This window comes from Cherax quadricarinatus, chromosome 91, assembly GCF_038502225.1.
Source record: "Cherax quadricarinatus isolate ZL_2023a chromosome 91, ASM3850222v1, whole genome shotgun sequence".
Classification (NCBI taxonomy): Eukaryota; Metazoa; Arthropoda; class Malacostraca; order Decapoda; family Parastacidae; genus Cherax; species Cherax quadricarinatus.
The window spans coordinates 4,665,894-4,688,166 of NC_091382.1; the positions used below are offsets into that span (position 1 = coordinate 4,665,894).

The 22,273-nt window shown below is 39.2% G+C and overlaps 1 protein-coding gene across 10 annotated transcripts in view; it reads left to right on the forward strand.

The window, feature by feature from the left end:
- poe (E3 ubiquitin-protein ligase-like protein poe) overlaps window positions 1-22,273 on the forward strand; it is a 166,094-nt gene that overhangs the window by 68,781 nt on the left and 75,040 nt on the right. For all 10 annotated transcript variants that reach the window (XM_053800041.2, XM_053800042.2, XM_053800043.2 and 7 more), the window contains exons 26-36: window positions 832-1,013; window positions 1,419-1,512; window positions 3,746-3,886; window positions 6,599-6,817; window positions 9,211-9,348; window positions 10,410-10,464; window positions 12,326-12,501; window positions 18,635-19,003; window positions 19,139-19,384; window positions 20,429-20,563; window positions 21,993-22,110. In XM_053800041.2, the coding sequence (XP_053656016.2) occupies window positions 832-1,013; window positions 1,419-1,512; window positions 3,746-3,886; window positions 6,599-6,817; window positions 9,211-9,348; window positions 10,410-10,464; window positions 12,326-12,501; window positions 18,635-19,003; window positions 19,139-19,384; window positions 20,429-20,563; window positions 21,993-22,110 (1,873 nt within the window). The remainder of the gene's footprint in view (window positions 1-831; window positions 1,014-1,418; window positions 1,513-3,745; window positions 3,887-6,598; window positions 6,818-9,210; window positions 9,349-10,409; window positions 10,465-12,325; window positions 12,502-18,634; window positions 19,004-19,138; window positions 19,385-20,428; window positions 20,564-21,992; window positions 22,111-22,273) is intronic.

The window sequence follows — 22,273 nt, forward strand, 5'->3', positions numbered from 1 at the left end:
ATAAGAGGAAATAAACCATACCCCGGCCGGGATTGAACCCGCGGTCAGAGTGTCTCAAAACTCCAGCCCGTCGCGTTAGCCACTAGACCAGCTAGCCACAATAAGATTTGTCCAACTAGGTATATTTCTACACCATAGGAAGGTTAGCGATTTCGTGAGTCATGTTGACGGCAGTGAAGGGACTTGAGCTAGAGTTCGTCACGGCCACGCTAGCTGGAGATTCATCTGTAAAAACTTGCATTTGTGGTCACAGTGGTGCCTGTGCTAACCTTCCTATGGTGTAGAAATATACCTAGTTGGACGAATCTTATTGTGGCTAGCTGGTCTAGTGGCTAACGCGACGGGCTGGAGTTTTGAGACTCTCTGACCACGGGTTCAATCCCGGCCGGGGTATGGTTTGTTTGCAATCGTGTCATTACGATTTCGTGAGTCAAGAGGAAATAAACAAGAATAAGAACTAGAAAGAAAATAGAAGAAAACCCAGAGGGGTGTGTATATATATGCTTGTACATGTATGTGTAGTGTGACCTAAGTGTAAGTAGAAGTAGCAAGACCTACCTGAAATCTTGCATGTTTATGAGACAGAAAAAAGGACACCAGCAATCCTACCATCATGTAAAACAATTACAGGCTTTTGTTTTACACTCATTTGGCAGGACGGTAGTACCTCCCTGGGCGGTTGCTGTCTACCAACCTACTACCTAGGAAAACTTTGAAGTACTGTATATGTACTAAATTGCCATACCAAGTAACTTTGAATGTGGTGATCTTGTATGAGCTTTTTTTTTTTTTCCATTAATGACACATTTTATAATTTTATTTAAATTTCAGGAGGTTGCTCATGGTCTTTTGAAGTCCCTAGTTCCACTAGGGTCATCCCTGGTTATTGATGGTAATGAGGGTCTTGCTAGTATGACACACTTGCTGTCTGTTATGTCCTCTTTAGCAAGTGCTGGATCAGGAGCAGGTCATGTTACACTCTTCAGGGCTGCTACACAGTGGGTCACACAGTGGTAAGTGGTGCCTTTATTATTTTTCTAGTGTTTTGTTCAAACTTTGCCATTTACTGATTTTATCATGTGTACCGGGCTATTTGTACTCACCGCCTGGCCCTGCCTCCCAACTTGTAGCTTGCCTGACTGTACTCCCTCCTAGTCTTGTGGGCCTTATTGTATCCAATCTTAAAACTAAGTATGGAGCTTTCCTCCAGGTCATAGCAATATTTCATCTGGCCCTGATGCTTTTGATATGTCAGGTCTCTTACCCTCTCATTACTTCATTAGTCATTTCAGTATGAGAATTCAATTTGGATTGTGCTCCCTTCTGTTTTTGGTACTGTCCCTTCCTTGTATAAACACACTGCTTAGGTGTGCATGAACAAGTATATGATCTCTAAAATCATTTGTTTTTCCCCACAGCAAGCAGCACCTAGTTGGAGAAAGTGACAAGGGACTACTGGAGGCAATGTGCCATTTACTTTCATATGTCAGTGATGTTGTGGCTGCTCTTAAGGTAAAAAATTTGTTTTATATGCAATATGGATGAATTTGGTAGGGTGTGCAAAAGAAGAAAATTAAAAGTGAATACAGGAAAGAGTAAGGTTATGAGGATAACAAAAATATTAGGTGATGAAAGATTGGATATCAGATTGGAGGGAGAGAGTATGGAGGAGGTGAATGTATTCAGATATTTGGGAGTGGACGTGTCAGCGGATGGGTCTATGAAGGATGAGGTGAATCATAGAATTGATGAGGGGAAAAGGGTAAGTGGTGCACTTAGGAGTCTGTGGAGACAAAGAACTTTGTCCTTGGAGGCAAAGAGGGGAATGTATGAGAGTATAGTTTTACCAACACTCTTATATGGGTGTGAAGCATGGGTGATGAATGTTGCAGTGAGGAGAAGGCTGGAGGCAGTGGAGATGTCATGTCTGAGGGCAATGTGTGGTGTGAATATAATGCAGAGAATTTGTAGTTTGGAAGTTAGGAGGAGGTGCGGGATTACCAGAACTGTTGTCCAGAGGGCTGAGGAAGGGTTGTTGAGGTGGTTCGGACATGTAGAGAGAATGGAGCGAAACAGAATGATTTCAAGAGTGTATCAGTCTGTAGTGGAAGGAAGGCGGGGTAGGGGTCGGCCTAGGAAAGGTTGGAGGGAGGGGGTAAAGGAGGTTTTGTGTGTGAGGGGCTTGGACTTCCAGCAGGCGTGCGTGAGCGTGTTTGATAGGAGTGAATGGAGACGAATGGTTTTTAATACTTGACGTGCTGTTGGAGTGTGAGCAAAGTAACATTTATGAAGGGGTTCAGGGAAACCGGCAGGCCGGCCTTGAGTCCTGGAGATGGGAAGTACAGTGCCTGCACTCTGAAGGAGGGGTGTTAATGTTGCAGTTTAAAAACTGTAGTGTAAAGCACCCTTCTGGCAAGACAGTGATGGAGTGAATGATGGTGAAAGTTTTTCTTTTTCGGGCCACCCTGCCTTGGTGGGAATCGGCCAGTGTGATAATAAATAAAAAAAAAAATTTAATGCACATTTTATACAAAGCTATAATTTCGATATATAGTGTGTATTTAATTTAATTTAAGGGAGTAGTTTTTGTAAAGAACATATCATATATTGGGGTGTTTGGGAAGTTGTTACTTTGAGCATTACAGTAGTTTCTCTTGTACAGTATTTCTGTTTGAAATTCTCCCAGATTTTCTAACTACGATTGAAAAAATCCAAATTTTGATCATGAAAAACTGCTCTAATTCTTGTTTTTATTTTTTTATTTTTAGAGAATTTAATTTTTAAAGTTTCTCATAGTCCTTCCAAAAGATTAAAAAAAATGATTTATTAGAATATTACTAAATCTATACCAGTGATACCAGAAATAACATGTAAAGGTCTCATGACATCCAACCCAGTGAGTTTTTGTTTTACTTGGCAGAATTGTATACACCAGCATTTGCTACCATCTTATTCTACATATTACTTTGTCATATTCCATTACATAGGATGGGAGTCATACATAGTGTTGAAATCTGTCAGCCTGAGCTGGGAGACTTCATTAGGGAAAAGAGAATATCATTAAGCTTTCCATTGGGCACAGTAAAAATATTTTGATATCTACCAACTCGACAAATGAATAGCTGAGGTAACTCCATACATTATAGCTATCACAGAGACTAAGCTGGCCAACATATTACGTGGTATTTTTCTATCTGGATACCAAGTGATAAGGAAAGACAGGGCATAGGAGGTAGAGCAGTGGCACTCTTAATCAGAAATCAGTGGAACTTTGAAGAAGTGAGAGGGATAAACAGACAAGAGGTGCATAATTTTATCATGAGCTCAATTAATCCAGGGGAACTAAAAGTAGTAGTTGCAGTAATATACAGCCTATTATCTAACAGTAACAAAACGATTGTTGACATCTTAGCTGCAGCAGCTAGGAATGTGCACAGAACCAAGGCAAATTTACTTACCCGGCAAGTGGCAAGTTAAGAGGCAAGGCTAGGAGTGAAGACTTGACCTCCTGCAACCACATATAGACAAGTATCAAGGTTAGGATGACCCAGAAAAGGAAATACATTGTCATTCTCTAGCTGTCTTTCCAAGAGTGCAGGATGTCAATTTAAGTGATCCCCCAGACTGCAACACTCTTAACCATTGCTCTTCATTTTTAACACACTGGCAATCTCTCACCTAGGATTGAGGAGAGAAACAATTATTTATGTGTTTTTTTTAATAGTTTTTATCTGAATGGCTTCAGGTCAACAGTGAACGTTGGGCTGTTGCTTATCGAAGTGGAATGACTTCACCACCCTATGAACTGGATTTAACTGTTGACAATGACTCTGATTGGGTGGATGATTTAACACAAGACGATGATGATAGTGCTGGTGAAGACTCTGTAAGTATTAAGCTGCAAGTTAATGTGTGTTATTGCTTGAAAGACGGTGCGGCTATTTCCTGTAAATAATCATGAAACGTGAGGTATTTTATTAATAGCAATATGGTAATTTAATGATATTATCAAAGACCGAAGGCTTCTTTTGTCATTTACTATTTAAATAAAAAAGTGTGCTATTTGTGAATTCTTCTTTAAAGAAGACTATTGTTTGTAGTTTTAATTGGTTCATGGATTGTTGAAAATTTTTTTGAAGAAATCCATCCATTAATGAGTTCATATGTAATGAGCATAGTGTTGGAAATAACAAAAAGGCACAATACCATGGCTGGAACAATACACAAATAACTTGCACATCTATGCTTACGTACAATTTGTGCACTGGATATAAATATAGCAATCCACAAAGAGTATGATGAAGTTTTCCAACACTAAACAAATAACCTGCACATAGGAGAGAGGCGCTTACGATGACATTTCAGTCCGACTTGGACCATTTACAGTCAGACAGTGTGACTTTGTAAATAGTCCAAGTTGGACTGAAACATCGTCGTAAGCTCCTCTCTCGTATGTGCAGGTTATTTGTTTAGTGTTGGAAAGCTTCATCATACTCTTTGTGGATTGCTATATTTATGAATATCCAGTGCACAAATTGTACGTAAGCATAGATTGATTTAACTCTATAAAGACATCAAACTGTGCTTTAGTATATGCTTCAAGAACTGCTTTTTATGCATTTTTAAACTTTGGATTTAAAGCATGAGTGTAAAGATCAGGCAATATTTTTAAAATTTATTCCTTCTTTTAACACTTGTAGAGGCAGCTTCATGCTATCTAGAAATTCCAGTGCTAAATTTATTAGACCTGTGAAGGAACATTTGAATCATTTTCTGAAGAACTCCCCATGCATCCCAGCACCTCTTGCACTAAAATAAAATTATGGGGAAGACTTAGAATTTAGACATAGGCATTTGCAGGTGAAAACTCAGAGAAAAGGGAAACAACAAAATTGCCTGTGAAAGGGTATAAGTAATTGTGACTATGGAAAAATAAATTTAAATAGTAAGGATGTAAGGAAATCACTATGTTAGTGTTATGTAAGGGAAGGTAGGTTCCATCAATGTAATAAAAGGTGTGATCTGGGTTTCGCTTGGAGATAGTTGGTGCAAGGCAGTCCACCTTGCCTGTGTTTGCCAACATGGCATTAGTAGCTGGCATGTAGAAGCAATCCATTCATACACACGTAATGGCAGCCCAGAGCCAAGGTTCCAAGGCAGAGCAGGTGTTGTCCAAGTTGCTGCTGGGCATAAGTGAGGTGGCTCTGCTTGGTGACGCTGAGCTGCTGGCTGCTCAGGACTGCACTGTCTTGATGGCTGGGTGGCTTAGGGGGTCATGTGGCATGGAGCTGCTGGGCTCTTCCAAAACCTGCAGAGAAACAGGGCAACACTGCTGGGCCACCAAAATGTGCTGAATACCAGCTGAACATTGTGTGGATGAATAGAATGGAGGGTGATGTGTGGTGATGGGGTGTGTATGGGGTGCAGTTGACTTCTGCTGCCTACCCCTAATATATGTGGAGTGTTAACTCAGCAAAACACACCGAAGTACTTCACTTCTCACTTCAGTGGTTTGTATGGGTATGGAAGCACTGAAGCAAGTCTGATGATGACCCGGGAAGATATAGACTTAGCGCTGGAACTGGTGATGAGTGGAACACAAGACCAGTATCTACCGGAGATGACGCTGTGATGACTGTCCAATTTTGAGCTAAAATATGGATGAGAAGATGCCTCTGTAGTCTTTTGATGTGCTAGACTGGGTTTGAACACTGGAAATGGGAAGATAAAGGTGAAGCATATTGATAACTTGGAAAAACTCACCCCTTGGCCTAGAGCTTAGCACACTGCTGGGAACTGCTGTCTCCACTTGCGGTCTAGGTTTTGTGTGGAGGTAGCTGGCGTAAGGCAGTCTACCCTGCTTGTGTTTGCTGAGATGTATGGTGTGGTAGCTGGCATGTAGGAGCAATACAGGAAACTAAACTAATGTAGACTAGAGCGTAGTTTATTGGCTTGGGTTCTTCCAGACAGATGCAAGTAATGGAAGCCCAGAGCCAAGGTTCCAAGGGGGAGCAGGTGTTGTCCAAGTAGCCACTGGGTAGAGTGCGAGGGCAGGGGCCTGGTCACAGACCGGGCCGCCGGGGCATTGACCCCCGGAACTCTCTCCAGGTAATGGGCTATACACATGGGTTCACCACAGTGCCCAGCCCCTGGTAGGTGCTCTGGGAAACAGGCCTATTGAGACGGCTCCCCTAGTGGGAGTTATGGGAAACAGATGTGGGATAGGCATATTGTCTATTTTACTTGCCTTGATAGTGCTTCCATCAGTGACTAAGATTAGTGTATGACGTGAGGAAATATAAAAGTTGCAGAGAATTAATTTATTACCAAATAATTTTGTTTTAGGAGCATAATTATTTAAAAATGAAAATACATTGTATGTCAGCTTCATTTAGGAGTGAGGTTGTTCTAATAGAAAGTTATAGGGGCATGCCCAGCAGCTGGAACTCAACCCCCTGAAAACTTACCCTCCTGAGTAGTTGTATGAAGTGCATGGACATGTTTGCACTTGTATGTTCTGTATTTATTTTACTAGCAATATTCTTAGTGTAAAACCTGTTTAGAAAAATTTTAATATTTTACACTGTTATTCTCACAGGATGAAGACAGCATGTGCAACAAGCTTTGCACTTTTACACTGACACAAAAGGAGTTCATGCACCAGCACTGGTACCATTGTCACACCTGCCGTATGGTTGATGGTGTTGGAGTGTGCACTGTGTGTGCACGGGTGTGTCACCGGGGACATGATGTGACCTATGCAAAATATGGAGCATTCTTTTGTGACTGTGGAGCTAAAGAAGATGGTTCATGCCAAGTAAGTTTAGTGGGGTTCATGCATCTACATTTTTGGCTTTACTTTCCCCCTCTAACCTCACTCTAAAAGCTTTATTTTGAACGTAGACATTACATTTGCATTCATTGAGACGTGCATTTGAAATGTCATTATATTTTTGCAGTATGTAAATTTTTATGAAAGCCTTAAATCCCCTCTATTTATTTGAGGAGAGGCTAAGACCATAGAATTGAGCACTTCTCTCTACACCATCAGTACCATAGATGTCTCGTTAATTGCTTATTATCTCATAAATTTTTTGCTTTTGTTTTAACACAGTAGCCATCTCCTACCGAGGGAGGGTGACCTGAAAAAGAAACACTTTCACCATCATTTGCACTATCACTGTGCTACCAGACACACGCAAACATGATAGTTTAGATGTCCCTCCAAACAGCAAACATCCCAAACAAAAAAAATTGTGTATTTCAGCAAAGTCAGTATAGAATACTAAAGTTACTAATAAAGGAATGAGAAATCTGTTGAAATTTTTTAAGCAAATGATTGGAATGTATGTTAGATCTCCAACATGCTCTTAAATTAGAAAAATGTGCTGCTAAATTGAAGGTTTGGTTACATTTTTGAGGATGACTTCAAAGTTTGAATGTCTCAGTTTAGACATCACTAATGAAAAATTGTGTTAGTGGTTAATTAAATAAAATGAAATTGCCACATGAAGATAGCGATATCGGTTGGCATTTTCCTTATGGGTGTTCTTTGTCATAGATGAGGGTATGGGTATTGCCTAGGTGTCAGTACAAGAGGTGGGCACAATAAAGGAACACTGTATCAACATTCGTAGTCCTAGATCATTCAACATCTTACCAGAAGATATCAGAAAAACTGCTGGGACAAGTATAAAAGTCTTAAAGAGAAAACTGGACAAGTATCTTCACCAGGTGGTAGATCATCCAGGATGTGATGGATATGTGGGGTAGCAGGCCTCCAGCAGCAACAGCCTGATGGACCAGGCTGTCATCAGATGAGCCTGGCCCATGGCTGGTCTTCAGGAGTAGAAAGGTTTGAAACTCATCAATGGTATATCAAAAGTGTATCAGCATCTGGTTGGGGGTGGGGAGGGCCTTGATGCTGATGAAAGTCGTGATTGAAGGAACTGGAACCACTCTCCTTTTCTTGGATCAAATGTAACACTCATTATGCAGGCACTTTTATTATTCCTATGGGATTAGTGCTTCCCTATGAATATATATAGTAGTAGTAATACCGGTAATAAACAAAAATAATAATGATCTCCATGGAGAAGTGGAAGGATTCTTCCTCCGTAAGCCATGTGCGTCATAAGAGGCGACTTAAATGCCAGGAGCAAGGGGCTAGTAACCCCTTCTGTATAAATTACTAAGTGTAAAAAGAAAAACCTTGTTATTTTTTTTCGGACCACCCTGCCTCAGTGGGGAAAATAGCCAAGTATGATCCACAGTTGTGTTAAAAGGAGCAATAAAAGTTTGAAATTTATTATTTATCTTGCAATCCTATAAAACATAAAAAAAAAAATGGTTGACACTACACAGACCAGAATTTCTACAAAACTTCAAGCTGTTCAACTTAATACTGCAGCTAATGTATTAAAATAATAGTTGCCAAAGTATTGCAGCCAAATAAAAAGTTATGCCCAGTACAGCAACTTACGTTGCTTCTGGTATGTGGTGATGGTTTCTGTTTTCTAAGAAGAGCAAAAACTAGGCAATTTTTTCTTAGAAAAATTATTTATACTGTAGTGGTAGTGCTGACTTTTTTTTTTTTAAGAGTGTAATATAAGCATATATCTAATAATATCCTTTATTGCCCATTAATAACCCACATGGAGGCAGTAACTCAGAAGATGGATTGATCTGCATAATTTGACCCCCTTCTGGGATCCTCTTGAGCAGATACACAAGTGAAAGTAGAATATGATTCAGTGTATTACCATATTACAGGTTCTGTGCCCTCCCCGTCCCTCGGTTTATGTGAATTCACTATTATAAGCTGTTTTATGTCTATCAATAACTCTGTATAAAAAAACATGCATTTGCTGTAAGTGATTGATTCAGTTTGCAAAGCCTTTCAAAGATGCCTATGTGATATTAAGTGCTTATGGCCTGATTGAGGTTAGTACAGCCATGGACTTGGAGTACCAAGAGACACTTGTTTTGTACAGTATATCAAGTGTTAATTGGGCTATTAGCAGAACACACCCCAATTATATATTGGACTGTAGGGCAGTTATACCTTATATAATCCCTAAGAAGTGCTTGAGAAACCTCGGCATATGTAGGCTTTGTCTTCTACGTACAGTATTGTATATTTCATTTCATCCGTGATTTGTGCAATTTTAGTACTAGTCATTAAGGTATGTGTAATCTTAATATTGGCAGGCTCTTGTTAAACGAAGTCCTGCATCATACGAGGATGGTGTGGGATCCTCTAGTGGTCCAGCTGCATTTGGAGTGGAGCCTCTCCTGCCATCCTCTCTCCGGCGACGTCCTTCCTCACCTTCACAAGGCTCTCAGTCTGTAAGTAGATCCATAAGTTTAACTTTTGTTCTTTTGACTACTTGTTAAACTTTTGTTTTTAAAGCAATTTGTGATAAGTGTCATTTTGACTACTTTGTTGGTATTTTCATATATGTTTCTAATAGTTCATTGCTGAATAAGGCATGCAAGCATAATTAAAGTGTTTTTATACCATTAAGCTTACTTATTTATTATTTTTTTTTAACACATTGGCCATTTCCCACCAAGGCAAAGTGACCCAAAAAAGAAGAAACACTTTCATCAACACTCGCTCAATCACTAACTTGCCAAAAGCATGTCGTTACTACATTTCTAAGTCCACTCCCAAATATCTGAACACATTCACTTCTCCATATTTCCTCCTTTCCCCGATCTTGTATCCAGTTTTTCATTACCTAAATTTTTTGTTATTCTCATCACCTTCCTCTTTCATATGTTCATGTTTTATTTCTTTTACATACCTTTCCAAACTCGTCCACTATCTCTACAACTTCTCTTCAGAATTTCCTAAAAGCACAGTGTCATTAGCAAAAAGCAACTGTAACAACTCCCATTTTGTGTTAGATTCTTTATTTTTTAATTCCACACCTCTTCCCAACAACCGAGCATTCACTTCTCTTGCAACCCCCGTCTGTAAATATATTGAACAACCATTGTGACATCACTCATCCCTGTCTAAGACCTACTTTTTCTGGGAAATATACTCCCTATTTCCTACGTACTCTAACTTAAAGCTACCTTTCGTCGTAAAAACTCTTAACTGCTGTCAGTAACTTGCAACCTATTCAATATGTACACTTGCAGAGCATCTGCCACATTGCTCCCAGAGTTTAGCTTTTTCCAACATGCACCATGTTAGACAGGATTTTTTTTTATATTGTGCTCACTCACAAATCAGACCCATTCTCTCATACCTAGGCCAAAATTTACCGCTCACAGTTTATCCGAGTGAGCTGAGTTTGTGATGTAGATCTACATAATGGACCCTGGCGTTAATGTTGTAGTTCTATGTGATGGACAGTCAAATGGTTAAGGGATTAATACTGAGGTTTAATTTTCAGGATAAGCATCGTGATGATACATACAAGCAGAGGCAGGCATTAGCAAAGAAATTAGGTAAGTGGGATTATTTATATATGTATTCATTACAATTATGGGGAATCAAATTCAAAATGGGAATTGACACAGTTACTTTTTGCTGATGATACTGTGCTTATGGGAGATTCTAAAGAAAAATTGCGAAGGTTAGTGGATGAGTTTGAGAATGTGTGTAAAGGTAGAAAGTTGAAAGTGAACATAGAAAAGAGTAAGGTGATGAGGGTATCAAATGATTTAGATAAAGAAAAATTGGATATCAAATTGGGGAGGAGGAGTATGGAAGAAGTGAATGTTTTCAGATACTTGGGAGTTGACGTGTCAGCGGATGGATTTATGAAGGATGAGGTTAATCATAGAATTGATGAGGGAAAAAAGGTGAGTGGTGCGTTGAGGTATATGTGGAGTCAAAAAACGTTATCTATGGAGGCAAAGAAGGGAATGTATGAAAGTATAGTAGTACCAACACACTTATATGGATGTGAAGCTTGGGTGGTAAATGCAGCAGCGAGGAGACGGTTGGAGGCAGTGGAGATGTCCTGTCTAAGGGCAATGTGTGGTGTAAATATTATGCAGAAAATTCGGAGTGTGGAAATTAGGAGAAGGTGTGGAGTTAATAAAAGCATTAGTCAGAGGGCAGAAGAGGGGTTGTTGAGGTGGTTTGGTCATTTAGAGAGAATGGATCAAAGTAGAATGACATGGAAAGCATATAAATCTATAGGGGAAGGAAAGAGGGGTAGGGGTCGTCCTCGAAAGGGTTGGAAAGAGGGGGTAAAGGAGGTTTTGTGGGTGAGGGGCTTGGACTTCCAGCAAGCGTGCATGAGCGTGTTAGATAGGAGTGAAGGGAGACGAATGATACTTGGGACCTGACGATCTGTTGGAGTGTGAGCAGGGTAATATTTAGTGAAGGGATTCAGGGAAACCGGTTATTTTCATATAGTCGGACTTGAGTCCTGGAAATGGGAAGTACAATGCCTGCACTTTAAAGGAGGGGTTTGGGATATTGGCAGTTTGGAGGGATATGTTGTGTATCTCTATACGTATATGCTTGTAAACTGTTATATTCTGAGCACCTCTGCAAAAGCAGTGATAATGTGTGAGTGTGGTGAAAGTGTTGAATGATGATGAAAGTATTTTCTTTTTGGGGATTTTCTTTCTTTTTTTTGGGTCACCCTGCCTCGGTGGGAGACGACCGACTTGTTGAAAAAAAAAAAAAAAAAAAAAATTATTCATTACAATACAGTGGTACCTCAGGATACAAACTTATTTTGTTCCAGAAGGCTTTTCAAGTGCTGATACCGAACGAATTTGTTCCCATAAGGAATAATCTAAATTAGATTAATCCATTTCAGACCCCCAAAAATACAATTACAAAAGCACTTACATAAATACACTTTCGTAATTGTTCGCATTTTGAGTTGTTCATATCCTGAAGTACCACTGTATATAGTTTTTTTTTTTTTAACATCTCACTTGCCCTTTTTATTGAAATGAATCGTTATACATGTATATGAACCATACAATGGTTACTTCCAATAACCAATGTAGCTTTTTAAAATAATTTACTAAAGGAAAATGTATCACTATGTAGCAGAGAATTACATTGTTAGTGAATACTGAAAAAGTTCTTTAATAATAATTTACAAGCTAAGAATCACAGTATTTCACAAATTATTAGCTTGAGAAGCCTGATCATACCAGGTTAAACTTGTACATTATGCTGTAACACATATTTATAAATCTTTTTCAACTTGTGTAGAATTATTCAGGACCACACTTAAAATATTTTCTTAGGTTTTAGAATTTGTTATATAATTTTAAATTGCATTATTTGTAGTTATTCTTATATTAAGACTGTCATTTATAATTTTACAATATTCAGAGAATGTGCGAGATTTATTAGTCGGTGAAGTAAGTAGCAGTGAGGTTGCTGCTACGGTGTTAGACCTGTTGTCCGACTTGATGCCCACCATTCAGGAGAGTGCAGCAGATTCCAGCTCAGTGGGGTCTTACCAACGTGCACTCGCTGCCCTGCACCAAGTACATACTGCCTCAAAGGTAATCTATTGCCATGTTTTATATTTTGATTTTTAAAAGATTTTTTAAGAATTAATGCTGAATTTGTAAATTTGGGCACAAGTCACTTGGTCCTGGATTTCATATTTGCACTATTGTGTTATCTGCCTGTATCATTTATTTTTATATAGCCGGACTTGAGTCCTGGAAATGGGAAGTACAATGCTTGCACTTTAAAGGAGGGGTTTGGGATATTGGCAGTTTGGAGGGATATGTTGTGTACTGTTGTATTCTGAGCACCCCTCCAAAAACAGTGATTATGTATGATTGAGGTGAAAGTGTTGAATGATGATGAAAGTATTTTATTTTTGGGGATTTTTTTTTGGGTCACCCTGCCTAGGTGGGAGACTGCCAACTTGTTAAAAAAATGAATAAGGATCATAAACAGTAGTCTTTCATTATAAGTGAAATAAACATGAACATTGTTACTGGTAAGCCAAAACCAGCAGAGTTATGTGTATGTTAACACAGTATAAGAAAGGAATGGCAGTAGCCTGCAATGTTTTCGATGCTATTGTTTCATCACAGGTGTGAATCATAATTATGCATCCTGCACCTACCATTAATATTCAACAGTGCAACTCTAATACTATAATGAACTTGCATACAAAACAAAGAATAACCGCACTTTTAAGAAATGTTCAATCTTCCTGACTGGCACAAAGTCTAATCTATGTGCACTTCCATGAAACAGGTGATTACCATGTTTTCCAGCATATAAGGTACACTAGTGTCGGCTGCTTGCTGGCCCTGACCTTGAGCATACGAGGTGCAGTCTAATTTTCCAAGACTCTTATGGGATCATAGGGATATGGTGATTTTTGACACGTTGTGTCTGTATTAAGACTGAAGAAACCACTTGTGGTGAAATGTTTCCCTAATTAATGCCTTGATCAGTTCTTCTGTGTCTTTTACCTACAACAGAAGAATATGTATACAGTCTATAGATAGCATTTTGTAGTAGTCTGCCTGATGCTTGTTTGTTCATTATTTTGGATCAACACATGGCAGGTATATTCTTAGATTGGAATTTTAAACTGTATAAACTAAGGTTAGTTTATGACATGAGTCAACTTCTGTGTTGGTATTTACAGTATAAACAATATAAATAACATAGAAACCTGATATATATACTCTAAAATGAAAAAATTACGTAATTCATGTGGTATGGGCGGTGTCGGTGGTGGACGATAGTTTGTCTGGAGACTGGACAAAATACTTCTTGAATATTTCGCTAATATTATCTCTACAGCTTATTTATCTATCACAGTTCATCTAATATGAAATAATAAACAATATAAATAACACAGAAACCTGATATATACTCTAGAATGAATAAAATATGCCATTATGTAACAGGTGGAGGCGGCCACAACCACTCCTATGTTGTGGCCTTTTGAAGCCATCTATTATTATAATTATTATTATGTAGTACATTATTATTTTTTTTTTCAACAAACCGGCCGTATCCCTCCGAGGCAGGGTGGCCCAAAAAGAAAAACAAAAGTCTCTCTTTTTAAATTTAGTAATTTATACAGAAGGGGTTACTAGCCCCTTGCTCCCGTCATTTTAGTCGCCTCTTACAACACGCATGGCTTACGGAGGAAGAATTCTGTTCCACTTCCCCATGGAGATAAGAGGAAATAAGAACAAGAACTAGAAAGAAAATAGCAGAAAACCCAGAGGGGGGTGTGAATATATATGCTTGTACATGTATGTGTAGTGTGACCTAAGTATAAGTAGAAGTAGCAAGACGTACCTGAAACCTTGCATGTTTATGAGATAGAAACATGGACACCAGCAATCCTACCATCATGTAAAACAATTAAAGGTTTTCGTTTTACACTAGCTTGGCAGGACGCTAGTACCTCCCTGGGCGGTTGCTGTCTACCAACCTACTACCTAGGTGTTATTATTATTATTTTTTATTATTATTTTTATTATTACAGTATAAATAATTTGTCCTAGGTAGTAGGTTGGTAGACAGCAACCACCCAGGGAGGTACTACTGTCCTGCCAAGTGAGTGTAAAACAAAAGCCTGTAATTGTTTTACATGATGGTAGGATTGCTGGTGTCCTTTTTTCTGTCTCGTAAACATGCAAGATTTCAGGGACGTCTTGCTACTTATACTTAGGTCACACTACACATACATGTACAAGCATATATATTCACACCCCCCTCTGGGTTTTCTGCTATTTTCTTTCTAGTTCTTGTTCTTATTTCCTCTTATCTCCATAGGGAAGTGGAACAGAATTCTTCCTCCGTAAGCCATGCGTGTTGTAAGAGGCGACTAAAATGCCAGGAGCAAGGGGCTAGTAACACCTTCTCCTGTATAAATTACTAAATTTAAAAAGAGAAACTTTTGTTTTTCTTTTTGGGCCACCCTGCCTCGGTGGGATACGGCCGGTTTGCTGAAAGAATAAAGAGATGCAATCAGTTGTAGTATAAACAAAATAATTGAAGGTACAGGAGAAAATAGAAGTTAATGTATGTTAGTCTGAGGGAAGTTTTCAGTCTCAGGGTAGTGGGGAAGTGAAGTAAACTTGATGTGGAAGTGGTGGAGGCAAACTCCATACATAGTTTTATGATTAGCTATGTAGCTATGATAGGACTGTAATGGCCAGAAACCAGTAATGCAGTATCATGAAACTTGAGAAATTGGACCAAGGAACAAATCATCTTTCAACTAACCGGCCGTATCCCACCGAGGCAGGGTGGCCCAAAAAGAAAAACAAAAGTTTCTCTTTTCAAATTTAGTAATTTATACAGGAGAAGGGGTTACTAGCCCCTTACTCACGGCATTTTAGTCGCCTCTTACAACACGCATGGCTTACGGAGGAAGAATTCTGTTCCACTTTCCCATCTGTTAGAAAGAAATTATATACAATGAGGTTTTTTTTTTTTTCCTCAGTTGTAAGAGAAATTACCTGGGTAATGTTGCTAGATGCTTCCTCATCTGTCGAAAGTGAAAATTGGGTTAGTAATGATGATGTTACTGACTGAGATCTCGTACCTTTGATGCCTTTGAAGAATTTCGAGAGTACACCTACCATCCGACTTACGACCTGCTCGACTTAGGACCACTCGACTTACGACCGTGTTTTTTGTGCCAAATTTCTGGGAAATAAACAACTATTTGTGTTGTACACAGTGTTTATCCTAAACCTTACAGTATAAAATACAGTACTAACAGCATAAAAAGTAAAGTAAAACATGAAATACCAAATAAAACAATAAAATAAAGTCATTACAAAAATGTTTTGTTGATATTCAGTAGTAAAATTCGACTTACGACCGGTTTCTCGGAACCGAACTCGGTCGTAAGTTGGATGGTAGGTGTATATCTACTCTCTGAGCCTGGCCATGGGCCAGGCTCATCTGGTGCTCGCCTGGTCAACCAGGCTGTTGCTGCTGGAGGCCCGCTGCTCCACATATCCATCACAGCCTGGTTGATCTGGCACCTGGTGAAGATACTTGTCTAGTTTCCTCTTGAAGGCTTCAACACATGTTCCAGCAGTGGTTCTGATATCTTCTGGTAAGATGTTGAAAAGTCTGGGACCCCGGATGTTGATACAGTGTTTCCTTGTTGTCCCCGCCACACCCCTGCTCCTCACTGTGTTTATTTTACACTTCCTCCCATATCTCTCACTCTAGTATGTTATGGCAGTGTGCAGATTTGGGACCAAGCCCTCGAGTACCTTCCAGGTATATATTATCATGTACCTCTCCTCCACTCCAATGAGTACATGTTCAAGACTTGCAGGCGTTCCCAGTAGTTTAGGTGCTTTACTGGCTCAGTGTGAGCCGTAAACGATCTCTGTATTTGTTCCAGCTTCGATATTTCTCCTGCCCTGAACGGGGCCGTCAGCACTGAGCAATATTCTAAGTGAGGGAGCACTAGCGATTTGAAGAGTGCCACCATCGGCACTGTTTCCCTTGTTTTGAAAGTTGTCAGTACCCACCCAGTCATCTTAGTGGCTGTCGTGATCTTTGTCTTGTTATGGTGGCTCAACAACAATAAACAATAAACCATCTCAGACCATTAGTTACCGAACAAAAGGCTGCAGTCAGAATAATTAATTCCCACTACAGGCAGCACACTCCACCAATATTCAAAACTCTAAACCTACTCACCATTCAAAACATCCATACTTATTACTGCACCTAATACATTTACAGAACACTTAATTCTGATATAAACCCTCCCCTCAAACGTCTCCTTACCAACCTCAACAGAACACACGACCATAACACAAAGCACAGATCACTCTTTGATGTTCCTCGAGTCCATCTCATGCTATGCAAAAACTCAATGCACATAAAAGGCCCTAAAATCTGGAATTCATTACCTGTGAATATAAAAGAAACACTGTCTGTTTATAAATTCAAGTCTCTTCTCAAAAATCACTCGCCCACAACTAAATAAATACTGAATAATTGTATCTCATAAATTGTATCTCGTAAATGTTTTCTCATTATTGTATAGCATAAATGTCTAACCTGTGACCCAATCAAACTTTATTTTTTTAATTACATTACCTAACAAAATACTACATTCTACTGAATGCTCAGCAACACAGTAAATGACCATATGACCTGTCTTTGTAATACTCATTTGTACTAAATTGTTATCTGTTCACAATAATGATTTTACCACTGAATATATCATTGCTTAGTTAATCTTAAGTTAATTTTAAGCCTGCTCATAATGCTCTGCATACAAGGGGCTTTGGCATGTTGCACTGTAATAACATTGTACTTCACTGTATCATGTTCAAATTAATAAATAAATAAATAAGGTCGGCTGACATAATTATTCCTAGGTCTTTTACGTGTTCCTTATGTTCTATTTGGTGACCCTCTTGAGTTATGTATATAGTGCTCCTTTTGAGTTCTTCATTCTTTCCATACCTAAGCAGCTGGAACTTATCACCATCGAACGTCATGTTGTTTTCCACTGCCCACTGGAAAACCCTGTTTATGTCTTCCTGTACTTTTTCAGTGTCCTCTACCATACTGACTTTCATGCTTATTTTAGTGTCATCTCCAAATGATGATACAAAAGTGTGCCGGGTGTTTTTGTCTGTGTCTGCTATGAGGATGAGGAACAGCAGAGGTGCCAGGACAGTGCCTTGGGGCACTGAGCTTTTGACCTCGCTGATACTGGATCTTGCCCTGTTCACTACTACTTTTTGTGTTCTGTGTGTTAGGAAACAGAAAATCCATCTGCCTACCTTCCCCGTAATGCCCGTGGCCTTCATTTTGTGTGCTATCACTCCATGATCGCATTTGTCAAGCGCCTTCGCAAAATCTGTGTAAATCACATCTGCGTTTTGGTCGTCTTCTAGTGCCTCCGTAATTCTGTCATAATGGTTTAGCAGCTGTGACAGACACGATTGTCCTGCTCTAAAACCATGCTGGTTCGGGTTATGTTGGTTGTGCTGGTCCATGAAATTTGTAACCTGCCGTCTCGTCACTCTTTCGAAGATTTCTATGATGTGAGAGGTTAGAGCTACTGGTCTGTAATTTTTAGCTAGTGCTCTACTACCTCCCTTGTGCCAAGGAGCTATGTCTGCACTCTTTAAGGCCTCCAGTGTTTCACCTAGATCTAAGCTCTTTCTCCAAAGAATACTGAGGGCTCGTGCTAGTGGTACTTTGCACTTCTTTATAAGTAGAGCATTCCATAAATCTGGTCCAGGTGCTGAGTGAGTGGGAATGTTTTCCATTTCTTTTTCGAAATCTATGGGATTTGTACTAATGTCAGTTAGTTGGTCTGTGCGGCCTTCTTCTGGAGTGAAAAATATTTCTGCATTTTCTACTTTGTTGTCATTTAGTGGGTTGCTGAACACCGACTCATACTGTTCTTTTAGGATTTCACTCATTTCCTGTTCATCATCAGTATACGAGTCTCCTCTCAGTAGTGGTTCAGTTCTACATTTAGTTCTTAGCTTGAATTTTGCGTAGGAATAGAAATATTTTTGGTTTTTATGCTTTAAATATTATATCAAGAGTATTTAATTTTTCAGATATTTGGTAATGAATGTTTTGCTACTACTAATGTGGTTTGTTCTTCTAATTTTAGGATTAAAATAACTTAATTCTTACAAATTGCAGATAGTGGAGCCATCAGAGCAGCTTATGGTGGCCACACTAGGATCTCAAGAAGGGGCTTTTGAAAACGTAAGGCTTAATTATTCTGGAGAACAGGGACAGACAATCAGACAGCTTGTGTCTGCTCACATGATTCGACGAGTGGCCATGTGCTGCTTGGCCTCACCAGGTGGCAAGAGGCAGCATCTAGCAGTGTCTCATGAAAAGGGCAAGATAACAGTTCTGCAACTTTCTTCCCTCTTGAAACAACATGATTCTGCTAAGAGGAAACTTACCTTGACACGTTTGTCTTCTGCACCGGTCCCATTCACTGTTCTATCTATCACTGCTAATCCAGCCAATGATGATTATCTTGCTGTTTGTGGACTTAAGGTACGTCAAATGTTCAGTGTGTAATAAATGTCATGTAATATGTTTATAGCCAGTAAGTAGGATTTATTTTCATATTAAGTATATCATTTAATATCAATCCTTTATTTTTAAATGACTGTGTATTCTTTGATGCAGGACTGTCATGTTCTAACCTTTGCAAGTGCTGGCAGTGTTTCGGATCATCTGGTACTACATCCTCAGCTGGAGTCAGGAAACTACATAATCCGAGCTGTGTGGTTGCCAGGCCAGCAGACCCAGTTGGCACTCGTTACTGCTGAGTTTGTGAAAATATATGATCTTAGCATTGACTCGCTCTCTCCTCAGTACTTTTTCCTGCTTCCCTCTGGAAAGATCAAGGATGCCTGCTTTGTGTGTGCTCAGGTAAAATATTGTTATTATCTGTACGTTGATAATTACCATAGTTTTCAAAAGTTTAGTCAGTGTATTAGCCTTTATGTGGTTGCAGGTGTGTAATTCCATTAGTGTGAAAAAAGTTGTACGAGAAGTGAGGTTTGTGTGATATTGCAGGCTAGAATTAAGTGAACTGGGTAGCCTTGGCCTTCTTAGGAAGTATTGCCCTATGATATCTTTCCTTCAGTGATAGTGAAAGTGCTTCTTGTTTTGGTCACCCTGTCTTGGTGGGAGACAGCCAGCATATTAAAAAAAAAAAAACATTCATTGTTTGCCTTGCTTACTCTTTAACATCATCACCACTTTTCTACTTCACATTATTACCCTATCCTTTATTTTTACACTGTCATTTCTGTCAAGGGAAGGTTCCTTGATGATGGTGAGGGACTCTGTGATTGAAAGAATTGGTGCTCCTCTTCCCTTGTTTTACAAAAAACTTGATTACCTACCATTTTTCTTGCTGATGTATGACTCCTTTCTTTAGCACTTTGCTGTGAATTTAATAATCTTACTTGTGATGCTCCTCAGTTGTAATGGAAGATTAAGTGTTACCTGTATCCATACACTGTACTAGCAGATTATATACTCGTCTATGTGTGGTTGTAGGGGGCCATATCTTACCTCCTGGCCCTGCTTCATTTACCACATGCCAGATTCACTCCCTGCCTCCTAGTCTTGGGCCTTATTGTACTTGCTCTTAGTTATGTATGAAGCCTGCCTGCCTCCACTTTTTTGCTGAGATCATTCCACTTTTCAACCTTCCCAAAACAGAAGAAACACTTCCTGACATCCCTGTGGCTCATCTATGTCTTTCACTTGGAACTGTGTATGCACATTCATTTGGCTATCCATACATCCATCCATCCATCTCTTCCAGGTGCAGGGATTGGGACAAATGTGGTAATCCATATCTTATTTGCCTTTCTAATTTCTAATTTTTTTGTTTAATTGTGCAAGTGTATTCTTAAATGTAAGTTTTGTGAGTATAATTTAAAACTTTTTTGTTTTTGACAGGATGATGGGTGTTACCTTGTGGCTATGGCATCATCAGGCTACATGTATACACAGGTATTGAGTGAGGAGAGTTCAGCACAGCATGGACCATTTTACGTTACTAATGTTCTTCAAGTTCAGCACCAAGATCTTAAGGTAAATATTTTTGGTTCCTCATATTGTAATTTAACTGTTTCTACATCTTATAAAGGATATTTGTAAGTGAAAGAAACTATTGGGCAATTGCGTATTTCTTACTACTTATCTAAAACGATAGGTAAACTATGGGAAAATTTATAATAATACAATGTATTGGGAGTTGACAGTTTTTGCTGATAATACTGTGCTTATGGGAGTGTGAAGAGAAGTTGCAAAAGTTATTGAATGAGTTTGGGAGGGTGTGTAAAGGAAGAAAGTTGAAAGTGAACTTAGATAAGAGTAAGGTGGTGAGGGTATCAAACGATTTAGATAAGGATAAACTGGAAATCATATTAGAGGGAGGGAGTATGGAAGAAGTGAATGTGTTTAGATGTCTGGGAGTAGACTTGTCAGCAGATGGGTTTATGAAGGACAAGGTAAACCATAGAATTGATAAAGAAAAAAGAGTGGGTGGTGCATTGAGGTATCTGTGGAGACGAGGAACATTATCCATGGAGGCAAAGAAGGAAATGTATGAGCGTATATTGGTAACAACACACTTACATGAGTGTGAAGCATGGGTTGTGAATATTGCACTGAGGAAATTAGGATATGTGGAGTTGCTAAAGGTATTCAGAGGGCTGAAGAGGGGTTATTGAGGTGGTTTGGTCATGTAGAGGGATGGAGTAAAAATAGGATGACTTGGAGGGTGTATAAATCTGTAGTGGAGGGGCAGGGGTCATCCTAGGAAAGAATGGAGGGAGGGTGTAAAATAGGTTTTGTGTGAAAGGGGCTTGGACATATAGCAGGCATGTGTGTGTGTCAGATACAAGTGAGTAGAGACAAATGGTTTTTGGGACCTGATGAACTATTAGCGTGTGAACAGGGTAATATTTTGTGAAGGAATTCATGGAAACCAGTTAGCCCTTTTGAATCCTGGAGGTGGGTAGTACAGTGCCTACACTTTAAAGGAGGGGTTTGAAGTATTGACTGTTTGGAGTGACATCTAAACTGTTGTATATGAGCGCCTCTGCAAAGACAGCGATTATGTGTAAATGATGGTGAAAGTGTTGAATGATAGTGAAAGTGTTTTTTTGGGTCACCCTGCCTCAGTTGGAGACAGCCGACATGTTAAAAATTCTTACTGTCTACTTTTGTACAGTATAAAAGAACAAAGCAGTTAGTACCTTCCTGAGACTAATGACTCACAAGGGTTTAGCACTTTTGCACTTTTTAATGAATTTAATAATTTGGGTAGCTTCCATTCTTTTATACCCTATCCTCCAGGGTCTGACAACCCTGGAGGACAGATATGCGCCTGATTTTGCTGCTGGCTGCACGCAAACCAACGTACGAGCCACAGCCCGGCTTTATTTCGTTTATGTTTTTTATTTTATTTCGTTTATTTAATTTTGGCTTGATCTTAAATAATGTTTCATTCCACCAGGATTGCAATGGCCAGATAGGTGGTGGTGGAGTGAGTGTATACTACTCTCACACACTTCAGGTCCTCTGCTTCAGTTATACTCAGGGCAAGAGTTTCATTGCTCCTCTTGTATCCATCAGTAAGTACAAGGCTTTTATAAATACTAATGGAAAATGATTATAGCAAGCAGGAAACCATGAACATGATTCTATTCTTGTAGCTTGAATTAACCCTTCGACTGTTTTGGTCGTATATATACGTCTTATGAGCCACCGTTTTTGACGTATGTATACTCATAAATT